The following is a 19806-nucleotide window of genomic DNA, read 5'->3' on the forward strand; positions in this document are numbered from 1 at the left end:
ACCCCAGAAGGTCGCTCAGACTGGTTTTGTTCGGCCTGCTTTTGGAAATTTCAAGTCGCGGTGACTCATCAGAATTCAGGTAGGCAGGTCTTTCAACTGAGCGCCGAAATAACTAGAATAGAAAAAATATTAGTAATAAATATGTTTACAGTTTTGAGTGATATGAGCCGTCATTATTTATCGTAACAATAATTTCACCATCCAAAGATATCATTTTATTTGTAGTAACTCCATCTTTAAATGAACATTCCAAATACTCTGTTTTTGTCCTACTAAGTTTTAAATCTTTTTCCTCATGAGTTTGTCTTCTTGCAGTTGTTGTTTTTAGTCGCTTTCACTATTTCCTACTCACACTAGATGCATATTACATTAAGTGCTACGGAATATTACCATGTAGTTTCGCTATTATTTGATTTAAAACTAATGAGAATAGAGAAGGACTAAGTATAGTCTAACCTAACTACCAAAAACTAACCAAAAGTTTCTTCTCTGATCTTACCTTAAAAATGGCTTATAGAGTTCCATAATCTAGAGAAATCAGTGTCAAGGTGGCTAAAGCTATTACAGGAATTCGATTAAAACATCGAGCAAAAGGCAGGATATTACATTTAAATGTCTATGCTCTTTGAGGAAGGAAATTTAATTTCATAATTAGAGGAACAACTTTATCACATTCGACGAACCATCCTCACAAACAATAAATAGCAACCTTAACAGCTATAAGATGGCCAAAAACGATCCATGTCTGAAATTTGCCTTAGATTAAAAAAAAGGTATAGAAGATATAGAATCAATAAGAGAATTAAATAATACGTTAAAACAAGTATTGAGGAAAAGTGAATTTGTACAAGAGAAGAAAGAGAATATAATTATACTCTGTCATTGGTGAAACCAAGAAATAAACACCCTAAGAAAAAAATGCAAAAAAGAAACAAAAAGGAGAGCACAAAGATGTCAAAGTCAAGAAGCAAAAAAAGAATACAAAGAAAATAGAAAGATTTTAAAGAAACAATAAACAAGACCAAAAGAGAATGCTGGAAAATTTTATGCGAAGTACTAAAAGACATCTGGGGGGACAGCTAGTTGCAATTAAAACATTTTGGACAAAAAAAAGGAAAAACTGTAATTATCCCATCCCCAACTGTGTAAGAGAATGCATACTCGTATAGTACAAGTATGTGTTGACTTATTTGATAAATTTAATGGCCACTACAAAATAATAATGCGTACTAAAAACTGGTACCTTCATGTATTTTATCATTTGCTCTATATAAGAATAATAAATTATTGGTTGTAAGATTGGTGAATAAAAACGAGTCAGAGGAAAATATTTAACCTTATAAAAATCCCGTGCTGGGATTGACTACTGTTTGTACAACTAAGTAAGTATATCTGTACGTAAAAGAGAAAGGAAAAGTTACATTGAAAAAAGTATTCAAGTAAAAAAAGAAACGTTCTGCTACAATAACTTACCTACTTCCAAAGATTTGCGTTCGGATTCATATAAGGTAAGATGGGGCAAGTGCATTATCGGGGCAAGTGCAGAACATTATCATAAAAACCTATCACTTTTGAAATATGGGCTGCCATCTATTATTTGGTATCTTTAATACCCGTGACAACAGTCTTTAACAACAGCGAGCTGCTTTATTACGTTTCACTGATGTTATAGGTACGGTAGTGTCACTTGTGTTTTGCAACTTCTCGAGCAAGGTCACTGATAAAAATTAATTCATTTATATCTACCGAATCTGTGAACATCTTTATATTATTTTTGGTAGGTAAGTATCTTAGGCACAATAGTTTATGATAAACATAATATATTTTTTAAATATTTACTTTTTGACAGTTTTTATTGTTGTACCGCTCTTGCCCCACGTATTTTTAAAGTCGGGGCTAGTGCGGATAAAATTGTGGGGTAAGAGCGGCACATATTACGCACTTGCCCCAAATCTCACACAGTTTTTCTTTATGCTTTTAGTTCCACCGTGGTGAGAAATTACATTCGCAGAAGTAGCAGGGGCAAAGGATATACGAAAGAGAGTTTAAAAATTGCACTGTCGGCAATTAAATCTGGGCAAATGACTTTATACCGAGCTACTAAAGTGTACACAATTCCAAGAAGTACTCTCCATGATCACCTTAAAGGTAGGAGAGGACAAAAAAGTTCCAGCTATGGAAGAACTCAGGACATTCCTCAACAGGAAGAAGAAAAACTAGCAAATGGCCTTCGTACTATGGAAAAATGGGGTTTTGGCCTTTCTAGAAAAGAAGTGTTGCAGGTTGTAGCTGACTTCGTCAAAGAGAATAACATTAAGACACAGTTTAAAGATGGTAAACCAGGAGAAGATTGGTTTCTTAATTTCAAGCGTAGACATAACCTCTCTATTAAAAAACCCGAGTGTTGAATTTGCTAGAAAATAAAACCTTGACCCATTCCTGATCTACAACTATTTTGATTCACTTGAAAACGTTATAGAAGAACTTGGTTTACAAGAAGGCCCGTCGCAAATTTGGAACTTGGGTGAAAGCAGTTTTTGCACAGATCCGTCAAAAACAAAAATTGTCGGACAAAGGGGAGCTCCATCCACAAGAACTATTAGTGGGCCTGGCAAACAAAATACAACTGTTCTTATGTGCTGCAGCGCAAGTGGCAAAAAAGCACCTCCGCTTATTGTCTTCAAAGGTAAACATGTTTGGGACCAGTGGACTGCTCCGCGTGGCACGGAGTTTTTAGATACTACCTACGCTGCCACTACTAAAGGGTGGATGGAGACAACTGTATTTAGAAACTATTTTGAAAACAGTTTTTTTAAGTTTATTGGTTCAGAACGACCGGTATTAGTAATTTACGACGGACACGCGAGTCATCTTGGAGCAGATGTCATAAATATAGCTGTTGAAAACCATATTACGATACTTAAGCTCCCTCCTCACACCAGTCATGTACTCCAGCCCTTAGATTTGTGTGTATTTAAATCACTGAAGACCCGTTGGGATGCTAAACTTGTTGAATGGCAGAGAAGAAATGTGGGGGCCGCTGTAACAAAAAGTATGTTTCCCAAGATGATAGGAGAAATATGGCAGGAAACCAGGCCCGAAATATTAGTGAGTGGTTTCATTAAAGCAGGAATAGTTCCGCTGAATAGGAATATTATTCAGCAAGATTTATTTGACCCAGTGGCTCTCCAACGTTGGCAAAAAACCCGTAACGTGGCTAGGTTTGATGGTCCTGACTTAACTTTGCCTAGTACATCAGCAAAAAATAATGAAAATCCAATCACAGTCGAAGCACAGTCAACTTCCAGCTCGACAGATATACAAACATTCCAAGAAACTGAGAAGATTCTGGATGTTTCATTCGAAGAGTTGTTATTGAGGTCAACCAAACGTGAAAACAATTCTAATTCGAAGAAAAGAAAACGCGTGTGCTTGGGTGCAGAGGTGATAACAAGAGCCGATGTTGAAAAAATTTTAAGTTCAAATACAACAAAAAAATATAAACCAGAAAAAAAAATTAAAAAGATTTACAAAAAAAAATTGCTGAAAGCAGTTCCGAAAATGATAATAGTTCTTGGTACAGTGATTCAAGCGAAAACAGAATTGTTGAATTTGAAGAGCTAAGCAAAAGTGATTTGGAAGAGTTTGATGAAAAAAACCCTACTGACAAACTTACATTTACCAAAATACAAATTGGGGATTTTGTATTAGTAAATTTTCCTGGAAAAAAGAAAATGTTCAAATATGTTTGTTTGGTGAAACAACTGATCAATGGTGATGAAGCCAAAGTAACAGGCTTGAAAAGGCTTACAAATAAGTGCCATTTTATTTTAAAACCCAACGATGTCTGCACTATTCTACTGTCGGACATAGAAACAAAACTACCTGTTCCAAAAATATCAATAACTGCTGATTACGAAAAGTATATTTTTGAGACTGCACCTGAAGTGTTTGAAGCATAGCATAAGTATTTTTTCCAATTATTATTATTTTTTGTTACTGTTAACAGGATTTATTCATTCTGGTACGTTTAGTTTATGTTTTTATTTTAAATAAATATTTTTCAGTCAAAATATCTGAAATTGTTTTGACTCTCTCCTAAAAAATATTTCGTAGCATTTTTTTCTTAATATTTTATTAAAGTTAAGCATAAAGAATAAAAATTACATATATGTAGGATTTCTGCACTAGCCCCGTATGGAACACTTATTATTATTAGCAAAAATAATGGCATATTCTGCTCTTACCCCGGATCAGTGGGGCAAGTGCGTAACATGTACTTGCGAAAAAAATGTATAGGCAAATTTGGTAGGTAATATATTTTTGTTATCTAAATAGTTTTAATTGGTCGGTTAATAATCACAATTATACGACAGAAGTTTAAAAAAATCTTAATTTGAAAGAGGCAATTTTTGTAGTTAAATGAATATTAACTATGAATTTTTTCATTCGCACTTGCCCCATCTTACCTTAGTCACATCACGAAACGAGAAACCGATGAAAAAAGCGTGAAACAATAATTGTATTCTATGTACCACCTATAATTTTTTAAATGTTTTTCCCGTATAACTACTAACAGATTACAGTAAAAAAGATTTTTTCGTCAACGAAAAAAAAAAAATGCGCAATGTACGGTTACGCGATTTTTCTTAGTTTAAATTATTTAAGAATGTGTGATCAAAAACAAAATATTTTTATTAATATCATTAATTAGATATTAACAATCCAAAAATTTTAACAGTAATTCACTATGTTTAAAAATAATGAAAGACAGTATTTTTGTACTTACTCTCTATCTTCATCGGCATTTTCTTCGGGTATCGATGACAGCATTTTTCTAATTTCTTCCTTAGTTTTAACTGTTTGTGGAATAATAAATTCACCTGGTCCATCGCCTTGTTGTCCTAAAGGTTTTTTTGCTTCTGTTTTTTCACTTTTATCCAATTCTATATAAAACATATTTTGTGGCCATTCACTTTTTTTGTTTTGTATCTTTATATCCTCGTGTATAACAGCTTGAAGACTGGTTTCTAAAGCAAATTATAGGTAGCATTACTCATATATGTATATATATATATATATATATATATATATATATATATAGGTGTATATATATATATATATATACAGATATATATATATATATATATATATATATATATATATATATATATATATTTATATATATATATGTATACATGTATATATGTATATATATATATATATATATATATATATGTATATATATACGAGTATATAACAAAAAAGAATGTTAATTAATGCCAGACTAGTATACTATAGCTAAGACAAAAATCATTGGCAAAACTCGCAACTCAGTCGAAAATAAAATAGATGAAGTGTGCAAAAATGTGAGTTTGATTAACTACGTTATGAACGTGGTGATCCTGCAGTAGGATCTCGTACTATAATATACTGCTTCTCCATTCCTCTGTTATTTGTCTAACTTCCATAATTCTCTTAAATAAATCTTTTTGTTTTGACTGAGATGAAAAGGTTCTAAACCGACTTGGGAAGATATTCCTATTACTGTTGAATTCGATCCGAAAAAGAACAGGACAGCATCCAGAGTATGGATTATATGCGCCGCATGCCCTCTGACCAGTCGCCTACAAACTAAAACCACTCCTTCTTTTAACAAGGCACCTTGGACATAACATAAAAGCGATAACCGATACGATAATTGAGATACGCAAGAGCTATGCGCTCCTTTAGATTATTTCCCAAAGTTAATTTGCTCCTTTTCTAACTTGGCTGCACCATACTGATGACGACCAAATATTCAGAAATACATATTTACGTAGTGTTAGTAAAAAATAGTGAAAGCGATAAAAACAAAAACTGGAACAGTGGAGACAAGCTCTTGAGGAAAAAGGTTTAAAACTTAGTAGAATAAAAACATAGTACATATTTGGAATGATCATTTAAATATGAAATTACTAAAAATAAGAAGATATCTTTGGATGGTGAAATGATTGTGAAAAATAATAGTCTTAAGTACCTATGATCAGTATTAAGAGTAATGGGGATATCTACAGAGATGCATGCAGTAGAATTAGGTTTGGATGGATGAAGTAGACGGAAGCGAGTGGTGTGTTATGTAACAGAGATATTCCAATGAAATTGAAGGAAAAATTCTATAAAACATCCACTATCAGCCACTATGCAAGAAATTAAATGTGTAGGTAAAAAGTAAGAGAAACGACGAATGTATGTGGGGGAAATGAGAATGCTTATATGGATGAGTGGAGTGACAAGAAAGGATGAAATTAAGAATGAGATATATTAGTGGAAAGGTAGAGTATAGGTTAAGATGGTTTGGTCACGTTCAACGTCGAGACGTTAATCACCCAATACGAGGAATTGTTGATTTGTGGGTTCCTCGAAGAAGTAGAAGATAAAGGGGGATGCTTAGGCACGGCATGTCGGTAAAGGGATGATATAAACATATATCGCTGAAAAGTATATTTTAAGGTTTTAAAAAATACATAAAAATAAATACATACCATCGTCAGTCAATTTTCTAATCTCAGTCTGAAGAATGTTCTTAATTTCGTGTCTAGTTAAATTACTATCTTCATTTAGAGTGGACCAAATTTCTTCGGAAATCTATAAACAATAGTTTTTAAAAATAACTTGTTTTTAATTTTGACTTTTGTATTTACCGTGACGTTATTTTTTTCCAAATAGGTCAATTTATTATCTTGATCAGTCACAGCATCGTTACAGTTATTTAATGAAGGTTTATTATCACTAACATTTTCCGAATGTGAAGTTTTAACAAGTATATCATTTTCATATATGCGGATGTCTTCAACAGCGTCTTGAAAGTTGTCTTCTTCATCTAAATTTAAATTTGAATTTTCTGATAGTTGGTTTTTGAATTCTGTATTTTCATCGAATGTTTTTATAGAAAAATTTACTGAATCGTCGATTTCGTTAAATTTATTTATTTCGTCTTTTATTAAAATTGGATCGTTTTCAGTTACGACACATTCTAAAGTTGTATTGAGGTTGCCTTTAATTTGCTTGTCCCCTTTAATAGATCCCGATTCGTTGGGATTATTTAATTTTTTGTCAACTTCTTTATAGTTATAATCATCACTACTCTCAAAACTTTTGTTTTTATTTGATATATTAACTTCGTTTAATATTAAATTACTGTTTAATTTGTTAGTATTGTCCTTATTATTTAAAGAAAAATCTTTCCCGAATAAATTTGTTTTATTGCCTTCCACTAAATTATAAGGGCTTTTGCAATCTAAGTGTAGTAATGTTTCTTTTCTTTTGTAAAGCATTTCAAGACAGTTATCTTTTTCAGTATCGCTTTCTTCGGTCTCAGTATCATCTGAGTCACATGCTTTCTCCCCAATTTCATGCAGTAACAATGATCCTAGTTTAATATTCGGACCATTGTTTTTCTTAGATGAAATTAGGTCTTCGGTAACATTTTCTTGTGGAGAATCTTCAACCGTATTATTTTCAGTTACAATTTTGTTTGTATCCATTCTGCTTTCTAAAAATTCTTCAAATGTCATCGACAGATTGGTACTTTGAGATCGTTTTACCGCTTCTATTGCTGCTTCTTTAGCTCTAAGTCTAGTAGCTGCAATTGTGTCTTTGATTTCAGTTGCATCTATCTTATCAAATACTTTTTCGAAATCAATTTCAGTTTTATTTTTTAATGTATTATCTATATTCTTGGTAATATCAGAGCCTTTTTTAACCTCATGAAGATTGTTTTGATAATTCACGTTCTGATCGGCTTCAATATTGTTAGTAGTTTCATTTATACAAAGTTTGTTACAATTAGATTTATTTAGATTATTTTCCTGTATATAATCAGTATCTTTGTTCATCATTAGGTCATCTGTTATCTCGTTTTCTTTCTCATACATATTTGAATCGGCTGTATCTGTTTCAGATTCAAATTGTATAGTGTTATCTTTACTGGTGCAGGGTAACTGATCAGCCCCTATAATTTCTTCAATCATAAATCTGCTCTTGTATGCTGAAAATATAATTATTATTTGTAAAGCTGAATATAATATAATATAATCTTTCATACAAAGAAAAATAGAAAAATGTACTAAAATATTTAATATGACGTAATTTAAAAATAAATTACCGAAACCTTATTAAAATAAAGCTATTATTTTTATTGAACAAAAATATAGCATAGTATATAAAGAACTTAGTCCAAGTAAATATTCAATAGATTAGAGTCAAGACATGTAATGGACGTAATGAACAGCAGAAGTTATAGAGGAGCAAACGTAGACTCAGATCATTGCCTACTGATCTCAACATTCAGAGCTAGAATTTCAAATGTCTTCTTTTTTAAAAGAAAAAAATGGAATGTGCAAAAGCTAAGAGATGCAACAGTTGTAGAACAGTGCTCGGAAAACATATCCAACAAATAAGGAATCAAAAAATCAATTGAAGGCCAGAACTATATAGACTCCTACTGGATCAAAATAAAGGTAGACATTGAAGCAGCAGCCAAAGGTAAAATAGTAACAGAAATTTATGAAGTTAAAAATTATTGGTTTAACGATGAATACACGAATGCAATACAAAAAAAATAAAAGAAATCCTACAGAAGTATATAATGAATCCTAAAATACTAACCCCATCAACTAGAACAACTGGAGAGAATCACCAGACAAAAACAAAGAGAAAAAAGGGAAATCCACCAAAGAAAAAAACCAAACCGCTTAAAAAAGGAACTTAAATATATAAAATACTTTAACAGAGAGAAACAACGTAGAGCATTTTGTAAAACGTCTACGTCAACAGAAAATAATTCAAGGCAACTACAAACCAACGCAGAAGTCCGAATGGTGATCTATTAACAACAAGGAAATATATTGTTACGATAAAAATCCTGGCCTAAAATAACTGTAAATATTATGACTAATTCTGTTATGTTGTAGATTGTGCGAGGCCTGAACGGAAGCTTCCAAAAAAACAACATTTCGAAAGTTCGAGGCGAGTCGATGGGAAATCCAGTTTGCCCTTACCGTTTCGCCGTCGTCTACTCAAGAAGGTTTTAGACTTTTCGAGATAACGGCACTGGCATATATTAACAGGACATTTTATTTGGAAGGGACAGTTAATATCTGAAGACCCGCGGCCGCGATTTAAATGTCACGCTCGCCTATATAAATTATGTATAGTTCGTTAAATAAATTAATATAAATTATTGTGCTTTTTGATGAATTAAGATAAGAACAAGACATTATAAATTAAAGAATTCACAACAAAATATAAATAATTATAAATAAATAAAAGACTTAACAGTGGTGTCAGAAGTGGGATAAGTGAAAATTGTGGAAATGGCTACGATTTATGAGCTCACAGTGACTAATTTAAGAAGACATCTCGAAGACAGAGAATTAGCTTCTACCGGAAAAAAGGTTGAGTTAGTCCAACGACTAAAGAACGCTTTGCTAGAAGAAGGACTAGATCCAGAGACTTATATATGTGAAGATGCTGTCCTCTCGTCGATTTCGAAAGTTTCTGGTGACATCGCATCATTAGAGAACAAAGTTTCTGGCGATATTTCGAAAGTTTCTGGTGATATCGCATTATTAGAGAACAAAGTTTCCGGCGACATCGCTTCTTTGGAAGACAAAGTTTCTAACGAGATTTCTTCGCTGGAAAGCAAAGTCTCTGCTAATATCTCTTTTGAAATCTCTAAAGTAACTTCTGAGATGTCTGCCCTCGACGATAGAATGTCTTCGTTAAAAAACCAAGTTGCAGCCGATATGTCGGCCTTCGAAGAAAAGATTAAGGAGATGGAAAGGAAGATGGAGGAAACAGGGACAGCAAAGAGAGGAAACAATCCAATTACAGTGGAGACAAAAGAAGAAGAGACGAAATGTAAGTTGGAACCACGGCCGAAATTTGAAGGAAATGGAGGTTCTGTCCATGTGAAAGTCCCAACTTTCGATGGAAAATCGTCATGGAACATATACATGAAACAGTTCGAATCAGCCGCAAGAGCGAATGGATGGTCTGAAAAAGAAAAGGCTGTAAACCTGACTATCGCTCTTCGAGGAGATGCCTTAGATGTGCTTCAGACCATAGCCGTAGAGGAGACCGATGATTTCGAATAACTCAAGAAGAGGTTAAATATGCGATATGGCCACGAACATTTGGAGCATGTATATCAGTCGCAGCTTAAAAATCGTAGACAGAAGAAAGAGGAGGCTCTTCAAGAATATGAGGTAGATATTGCCAGATTAGTACGATATGCTTATCCAACAGCTCCCGAAGACATGATGGAAAAATTGGCCGTTCAAACGTTTATTGATGGTCTTCGTGATCATGAAATGCAGAGAACACTACGATTAGCTCGTCACAAGACGCTGGTTGATGTCTTATCCGCCGCCCTCGAATACGAGTCAGCTACGCAGGCCTCTGGAGGGTACAGTAAAGTTAAGACTGTAAAAGAGGAAGGAGATGAAGATAAACTTGACCAGCTCGTTAATATGATTAAGAGTATGACATACAAGAAAACGAAGACCATCAGATGCTGGAATTGTGGCGAAATAGGACACGTACGAAGCTCCTGTAAGCACCCTAGGAACGACGCAAATCAAGAAACTCACCACAAGGAAAACTAGAACGGGTCAGCCTTAGGGGCGCAGCTTCGACCCAGAACTTTTCCAAAGACCCTCTCATACTAATAGCTTCTTTGAAATGTCGTGAAGATAGTGTATATGTAGATGGAGACATAAATGGTAAAAAGCATACGTTGTTGGTGGATACCGGAGCGACCAGAACCATTATACGCCCGACAGTTATAAACAGCCGAAAGAAACTGTTACCAACGAGGTTGCGACTTCGGACTGCTACAGGTGAAAATGCCAACATTCATGGAGAAATCCAGGTACAATTGGGAATTGGAGCAGAAAAGTTCGTCCATACAGTTATAGTTGCTGACATCGAAGAGGATGTTATATTAGGAATGGACGTAATGAATATGCATAGATTCCAATTGGATTTTAGGAATAAGGTAATCAAAGTTGGCAACGAGGAGGTATTTCTTCATCCACATAATAACAACACTGTGCAAGCAGCCATTAAAGAAGATACAGTCGTGACTGCGAGAAGCGAAACGATCATAGTAGCACGACTACAGGGAATTGTAGACGAAGGGACACCTGTTATGATGGAGCCTTGGAACCACGACGATGAGGTTGGCCGTGGAATCACAATTGGAAAGGAATTGGTGACTTCGGCTAAAGAAATTCCTGTGAGACTTATCAATGTCAACGACTACCCAGTGACCATCAAGAAAGAGACAAAGGTAGGAACTTGTGTACCTGTGACATCCATAATCCGTCAGGCGACAACATCTGATAATTCGAACGACAAATTCCACCAAATGGTTGCAGTTGCAGGACAGTCTCTAAATCAGATGGAGAAGAAGGAAATTAAGGGAATCATAATTGGAAAGCAATTGGTGACTTCGGCTAAAGAAATTCCTGTGAGACTTATCAATGTCAACGACTACCCAGTGACCATCAAGAAAAAGACAAAGGTAGGAACTTGTGTACCTGTGACATCCATAATCTGTCAGGCGATAACATCTGATAATTCGAACGACAAATTCGACCAAATGGTTGCAGTTGCAGAACAGTCTCTAAATCAGATGGAGAAAAAGGAAATTAAGGGAATTTCTTCGGCAGTACCGTGATATTTTCGTACCGAAAGGAGGAAAGACGGGAAGAACTACCGTTGTTAAGCATAAAATTGATACTGGTAATGCTAATCCAATTCGTCAAACAGCTCGACGATTACCACAGGCGAAAAGAGAGGAAGCTGAAACGATTGTTCAGGAAATGAAGAAAGACGGGGTGATAGAACCTTCTACGAGCCCATGGGTCTCTCCGGTGGTCCTGGTTAAGAAGAAAGACGGAACGACGAGGTTCTGTGTGGATTACCGTTTGCTGAACAACGTTACCAAGAAAGGTAGTTATCCTCTGCCTCGGATCGATGACACATTGGACACATTGGCTGGAAGTAAATTGTTTTCTACTTTGGATTTGAAGTCTGGATACTGGCAGGTAGAAATGGACCCAGTAGATAAAGAAAAGACAGCCTTCACCACAGGATCTGGATTGTGGCAATTCAACGTTATGCCATTTGGACTCTGTAATGCTCCTGCGACATTTGAGAGGCTGATGGAAATGTGTTGAGAGGGTTATCTTGGAAAACATGCCTGGTTTATTTAGATGACATAATCGTCTTGGGGGAGACATTCGAAGATCATTTAAGGAATTTAGAAAACGTTTTTAATCGACTTAAAGCCGCCCAATTGATGTTAAACCCCAAGAAGTGCCAGCTATTTCAAGGTAAAGTCAATTATCTGGGTCATATAGTCAGTAAAGAAGGAGTGGCTGTGGATAAGGGAAAAATCGATTCCATTACGGAATGGCCGAAACCAACTGACAAACATCAAGTGAGAAGTTTTCTTGGACTATGTACTTACTACCGGAGGTTTATTAAGAAGTTTGCAGATATCGCTAAGCCATTAACGCCATTAAGTGCCAGCTATTTCAAGGTAAAGTCAATTATCTGGGTCATATAGTCAGTAAAGAAGGAGTGGCTGTGGATAAGGGAAAAATCGATTCCATTACGGAATGGCCGAAACCAACTGACAAACATCAAGTGAGAAGTTTTCTTGGACTATGTACTTACTACCGGAGGTTTATTAAGAAGTTTGCAGATATCGCTAAGCCATTAACGCGACTTACAGAGGAAGCAAGAGAATACCGCTGGGATACAGATCTGCTGTTAACGAATCAACAGGCCAGACACCAGCCAAAGTCCTATTCGGACGCGAAATGCGACTACCTTGTGATCTCGAGTTTGGATGTCGACCTGGAAAAGATGTAGCAGGTGAAGATTATGTGATCGAATTACGAAGAAGAATGGACGATGTACATGAGTTGGTCCGTTCCCACCTTCAGATCGCTAGCGACAGAATGAAGAAACGGTACGATACACAAGCCGAAAAGGGTTGCTTTAAGAAGAACGACAAAGTATGGCTGTATAATCCCAAGAAGCGAAAAGGTTGTTCTCCCAAATTGCAGCAGTTTTGGGAAGGTCCATACCTCATTATGGAGAAGATCAACGATGTCATCTACCGAATAAGCAAGATTCCGAAGGGAAAACCGATGATAGTACACCATAACCGGCTGGCGTCTTTCGAAGGTGACCACGACGTAGATGAAGAAGTGGAAGTAGACCAAGTCCAAGACGTGTCTGACCTCACGTTTGAGGAATTCATGGGTGCCTATGGAGGTACCGGTAAAGCAAGACATGGTGTTACCACTGAAGAAAAGCAAGATCTACTCGCGCTCCCCGATGATTACTGGCTGGCCCTTACCATCCCGGCCAGTATCAAAGACGCACCAGGGTTGGCATCCGTCTTTCGAAGGAAGTTTGGTCGAGTTGCAGAACTTCAATGCCAGGTGCCAGCTCCCGGTAAAACCTTTAAACTCCAAGATGCATCACGTTACCTTTTCTACCTGGTAACAAAAGACACTGCCCGTGACCAACCTACCTACCGAGATGTATGGGAAGCCTTACTTCAATTGAGAGAGCACGTACTAGAGTCCGACGTGCAAAAGTTAGCCATGCCAAAGTTGCGAGTGCCGCCAATTAGATTGGAGGGTTATCCGAAATATGGTGGAGGAGATCTTTAAAGACACCGAAGTCCAGGTGTTAGTCTGTTGCAATCCGCATAGTTACTGGTGCGGAGAGAAAACCGTCCCTTGTCATTTTTATACAACTGGAAGTTGTAAAAGAGGGTCCAGTTGCCGATACCAGCATACAGTTCCGGTTCCAGTCCCGACAAGGTTCCAGGAGGAACCATCTTTTAAGAGGGGGGCAATGTTACGATAAAAATCCTGGCCTAAAATAACTGTAAATATTATGACTAATTCTGTTATATTGTAGATTGTGCGAGGCCTGAACGGAAGCTTCCAAAAAAACAACATTTCGAAAGTTCGAGGCGAGTCGATGGGAAATCCAGTTTGCCCTTACCGTTTCGCCGTCGTCTACTCAAGAAGGTTTTAGACTTTTCGAGATAACGGCACTGGCATATGTTAACAGGACATTTTATTTGGAAGGGACAGTTAATATCTGAACACCCGCGGCCGCGATTTAAATGTCACGCTCGCCTATATAAATTATGTATAGTTCGTTAAATAAATTAATATTAATTATTGTGCTTTTTAATGAATTAAGATAAGAACAAGACATTATAAATTAAAGAATTCACAACAAAATATAAATAATTATAAATAAATAAAAGACAACAATATATTTAATCGATGGATGGAATAATTTTAAAAAAAGAAAAATTTTAAAAAAGAAAACCTGAAAGACGAAAGATAAAATGTAAGCGGAACAGACGAGAGAAGAAAAGGAAACACCAACGATTCGTAAAGTTAAAGATGCAGTTAAAAATCTAACCACACACTAGTCCCAAGAATAGATAGTTTTCCAGCTGAACTATATAAAGAAGATCGCCATGATACCATGATGGCAGCAGCTCACAAAAGAAATATGGACACAGAAATCCCTCCCAGTGATTGGAATATTGGAGTACTTTGCACCATACACAAAAAGTAGGTATCTTTTAATGCTTTAACCATATAGAAATTACGCTTCTAAATACAGTGTATAACATATCCTTCACTACGAGTATACTATGCCACTGTATGGCGCCTTATGCAGAACGAGTAATGGCAAAAAACCAGGCTGGTTTCAGTAGAGGTAAATCGACAATTCATTGCACAAATTAACAATTTATTGCACTCAGGGCTGCATTAATTGCAACATTGAGACACTTTTTAGAAAAGACACTGTAATATGGAATAGATACTCATCACATATTTATGGATTACACGACTCTAAATAATGGAGAAATGTTTGGAGGAATAAAAGAGCTAGAGCTAAGAGTACTAAATTAGTAAATTTAACAAAACTAATTCTTGAAAAAAATGAATGTACAGTACGAATCCAGATAGAACCGTCTTAACCTTTTAAAACAAATAACGGGCCAGGGAGACCCCTTCTCCTGTATACTGTTCAATCTGTCTCTGGAAAAAGTAATACGTGTGTCACAAATCTAAAAAACTACGTCATCGAAGCAGTAAACGAATTTGTATACCTGGGAGCGCTCGTCAATACTAAAAAAACAATAGGTAAAGTTTGTTGAGCAGTAAATGGTTGACTTCAATTAGTACCGACTATAAACATCAAATAATAGTATAAAAGGCCCGGTTTCAGGTAAAATTTAAATATGTTTCCTGGTAAAATTTGTCAATATTCATTTCTTAATGTTGATTTAATTGCGTACAATCCAAACTCATTATAATTTCATTAATACAGATAAGGCTTATATTGACGAAACTGTACGGAACTGTAAGAGGGTTTTTCGAATTCAATAGTACTGCGCGACGGGTTTTCTAATCACCTTTTAAGTGTTTTTCAGGTATTTATATAATAAGTTTATGGAATTAAATACCAACCAGTATTTAAATACCAGTTCTTGATAAAATGTGTTTGTCTTTATGTATCACGAAAGTGTTAAGTAGTATTACTCATTTTATTGATTACGTTTTCTATCATTATGTGGCGTCCGTGGGATAATAATAATGGGACTTCTTCGAGTGTTCCGGTAAAGAAGAAACATTTATCTATAGTAGGTAGGCGAAATGAAATAAGACTTACAATCAATTTAATTTTACTACCAAAACGACCTGTCTTATAAAGATAAAGATCAAAAAGGTTATAGTAATTATGAAAATATTACCTGTCTGTGTTTATTAATATGTATAAAATTGATTTAGCAGACAATGTGAAAACTCACAAATTGGTAAGAGATAAACTATTGAATTGTAATAAATTAGTAACAAACAAAATACTACTTACATTCCTGTACAAGAAGTTTTAGTTATTGATTCGTGATACATAGTTCAAACTCTCCTGTATTGCTGATGTTGGGTGATCTTCGATTAATGTTGTAACTGTCTGACAATTAACGAGGAAGTTTCTTGAGGGGAGAGATGTTAACAAATGAAATAGGAGTAAGGTATATGTGATTGTTTGTTAAATGAAAGTGATGTTTTATATTATTTAAATTATTAAAAGTTATTTATATTTATTCAAGAGATATATTTTAGAATTGTGTGTTAATTTATTGAAATTTTTACAGTAAGAGGACAGTTGTGTGACAATGAATTAAATTAGATGTACTAATTTTGTGGGTGTGTAATTTCTTTGACTTGTAATTATCAGATTTTGATAAAAAAGCATTTGATTTCTGTTTTGGCAGAAATTGTGATGTCATATGTTAAAATTATAAAACTAAAGACAATTAAGGACAATTAGGGAAAAACAGAACACAATTAAAAGGACAAAACAGACATAAAACTTTTTAACAAACAATCATATATACCTTACTCCTATTTCATTTGTTAACATCTCTCCCCTCAAGAAACTTCCTCGTTACGCTTCGAAACCGGTCGTTTTGGTAGTAAAATTAAATTGATTGTGAGTAAGTCTTATTTTATTTCTTTTACCTATTTGAAATGGACTCACACAAGCAACACATTCATGATTTATCTATAGATGCAAAGCACATTGTAAAAACTATATACAGTACCGTACCTAAAAGAGGACTTACACAACTTCCGCTACGAGTGAAATATGCGATTTGACGAAAATACCTCTGACCACAAAAAAAAGAATTTACATCAAATCCCATAGAAACAAGAGAAAAACGTAAAGATTCCAGTTCCACCAAATGTCTCGACGAAGCTGATAGGGACTTGATACGTCGAAAAGTCTATACCATGTACGAAGAGCAACGCATACCTACATTAAGAGCACTAAAGCAACGGCTCAATGTTGACGAAACCCCAATAAGCTGTAGTCTCACCAGCTTATGGAAAATTTTGAAAAGTATGGGCTTTCGATATCGTATAATTGTGTCAAAAGATAAGTAATTACGGGATCTCATAGATTACAAAAATAGCGTTATGAGTATATAACTTCGATAAGAAAATTCCGTTCTGAAAATCATCCGATAATTTACCTCGACGAGACATGGTTTGACACACATTCAACGCGACCTAAAGGATTTGCCGATTCCTCCGGTAAATGTAAGACAAAAGCTACGTCAAATAAAGGGAAAAGAATAACGATTTTACATGCTGGATCAGAAAATGGTTGGGTTCCAAATGCCCTGTGGCTTTCTGCAAAGAATATTAAAGACTCCTGCGTCGACTACCATGAAAATACAACGGTAGAAATTTTTGAAGAATGGTTCAAAAATAATCCTATGCCAAACATTCCTCAGAATAGCGTGATAGCAATGGACAATACAAGCTATCACAGTCGCCAACTAAGTAAAGCTCCGAACTCAAATAATACTAAATTGGAAATCCAAAATTACATGGAGACGAATAATACGTATTTTGAAGAATATTACACCAAACAAGAGCTTCTAGAAATTTTAAAGGTATTTTCTATAAAAAAAAGTATTGTTTGTGATACATTGGTAGAGGAAATGGGACATACAGTGCTGCGGCTTTCACCCTATTATTGTATGTTTAATCCCATAAAATATGTGGCACGAATTGAAGTCTAACGTGAGGTCTCAAAACGTTAAGTAGTACTGTTGTAGAGTTGATAAGAAAATGTGTCAATGATATTCTTCCAAGTAGTTGGAGAAATTCAGTCCGACACGTAATAAGTAAAGAAAATTCATATGTTCATGTAGATCATAATATAATTGAACCGATCATAATTAATTTAGATGAGGATAGTGATAGCGAAACAGAACTATGTGTGGAGTGATATTGTCATCAAATCTACAAATGTTACAATTAAAAAAACGGTTCTTTTCAGAATCACAAATTATTATTAATGTTTCTAGTCCTAACACATAAATCAGAGACCTGGACTTTAATAAAACGTAATGAAAACTGGTTAGGATGTTTTGAAAGAAAAGTACTAAGGCTAATCTATGGAGCAGTGAACAACAATTGAGTGTGTATTTATAGAATATACCAGAAACCAGATATCGTTAAATATATAAAGATAGGACGTCTAAGGTGGATAGGGCATGTAATGCGAATGGAACAAAATGACCTAGCAACAAAAACGCTCCTTGGTAGGCCAATTGGTCAGAAAAGAACAGAAAGACCCAGAACAAGGTTCCTTGATAATATCGATGGAGACCTGAGAAATACGGAAGTACGTGTTCGGCGGAGGAAGGCGATGGATAGGGATGACTGGAGAGAAATTCTTGAGAAGGCTAGCAACCACACAGGGTTGTAAAGCCGGAATGATAATCATAAATATTTAACATTGTAAATATTACCGTAAAATGATGGCAATAAATATAAAAATCTTGGTTACTTTGTTTTGTAATCTTTATCAGAAGAAACTAAACTATTGTCTGACAATTAAAATCTAGAATTTATGTAAAGAGTTAAATCCATTTGCAGATATTTTTGTAGATAGAGATTTCTTCTCATAGCTTTTTAAAAGAGGTAAATTAACCTCGGAAACTATCGTCTTCCTCTTGTTCCTATGTCCTATGTTCAGTTTTCGAAAAAAGCTTAAATTTTCCATATTATTTTTTTTTTCATCCTTCATTATCCTAGATCCAGCAGTTGGCAATAAGGCGGAAGTAGAAAAAGAATTCGATAAATTTCAAGTTTTATTTTTCGACGGAAAGTAGGGTTATCTAAGGAAAAAAGAACTTTTTGGCCCTGATTTTTTATTTATTTCTTTTGCCGCCAGTTTTTCGTCAAAATGTCAAATTTTTTGTCATCACCCAATTTATTGTCCATTCTATTTGAAATTTATGGGGACTATTTCAAGGTGAATACCATTACAGGTTATAGGTTCTTGGAATCCTGGAAGTCTTACAGTTAAAAGTATGGAGTTAGTAGATGCGCTTAAACGTAGAAGAGTACAAATTGCTTGAATTCAAGAAACTAGGTGGAAAGGATAAAGGGCGAAAGAACTAGGTGAAGGATACAAATTGTGGTATGTAGGGAAAAGAAACACAATACTAGGAATGGAGTTGGTATAATTGCTGATAGTTAAATGAAAGATAATTTAGAGTATTAGAGTATTATAAGTTGTAAGAACGAGTGATAGAATAATATCAGTGAAATTTGTAATTGATAAAGAAGTATTGAATGTAGTGAAGTGTGTGTGTGTGTGTGTGTTGATTTTTACAATAGTTATAAACAAATAACGTTTTTGACTTATTTTGCACTTTTTGAATCAACAAATTCATTTTACAACTTTTAGAAATCGCTTTTATAGCTTTTTTATAATTTAAAAGATAAAGTTTTGTAATTTTACCTTAAGTATTAAGCTTTTCAGTGGTAACCAAAAAATCGAAAAAATGGCATTTTTTACACTAAATTGTTAATAATTAAAAAATACGCCGAAATGTCTGCAGAAAACATATTATAGGTTTTCTTTATATAGGCCTAAAATAACTAAAAAAATTGTCATATATCTGGATTTGTCACGGTCCCGAAAAGGGTAATTTTTTGCTTTTTTCCCTGAAATATAAACCTTCTACATTCTACATAGTAATCATTTGATTGGCATGTATCGAATGTCGGAAACCCTTTGAGCTTTTGATAGAACTTCGTAGAATATTTTTGAATGAGTTTGCAATCCGATTTTTTGGTCATTAATAATTTAATCGGTAAACAGATGTTAAGAAGTAAT

At 34.7% G+C, this 19806-nt stretch overlaps 1 protein-coding gene across 2 annotated transcripts in view; it reads right to left on the reverse strand.

Moving 5' to 3' along the window:
• Positions 1 to 19806, reverse strand: part of dtr (defective transmitter release) — a 79002-nt gene that overhangs the window by 22911 nt on the left and 36285 nt on the right. For both annotated transcript variants that reach the window (XM_072523147.1, XM_072523146.1), the window contains exons 8-10: positions 6684 to 8029; positions 6525 to 6627; positions 4790 to 5030 (exon numbers count right to left, since the gene is read on the reverse strand). In XM_072523147.1, coding sequence (XP_072379248.1) covers positions 4790 to 5030; positions 6525 to 6627; positions 6684 to 8029 — 1690 coding nt within the window. The remainder of the gene's footprint in view (positions 1 to 4789; positions 5031 to 6524; positions 6628 to 6683; positions 8030 to 19806) is intronic.

This window comes from Diabrotica undecimpunctata, chromosome 2 (assembly GCF_040954645.1).
Source record: "Diabrotica undecimpunctata isolate CICGRU chromosome 2, icDiaUnde3, whole genome shotgun sequence".
In the NCBI taxonomy this organism is placed as follows: domain Eukaryota; kingdom Metazoa; phylum Arthropoda; class Insecta; order Coleoptera; family Chrysomelidae; genus Diabrotica; species Diabrotica undecimpunctata.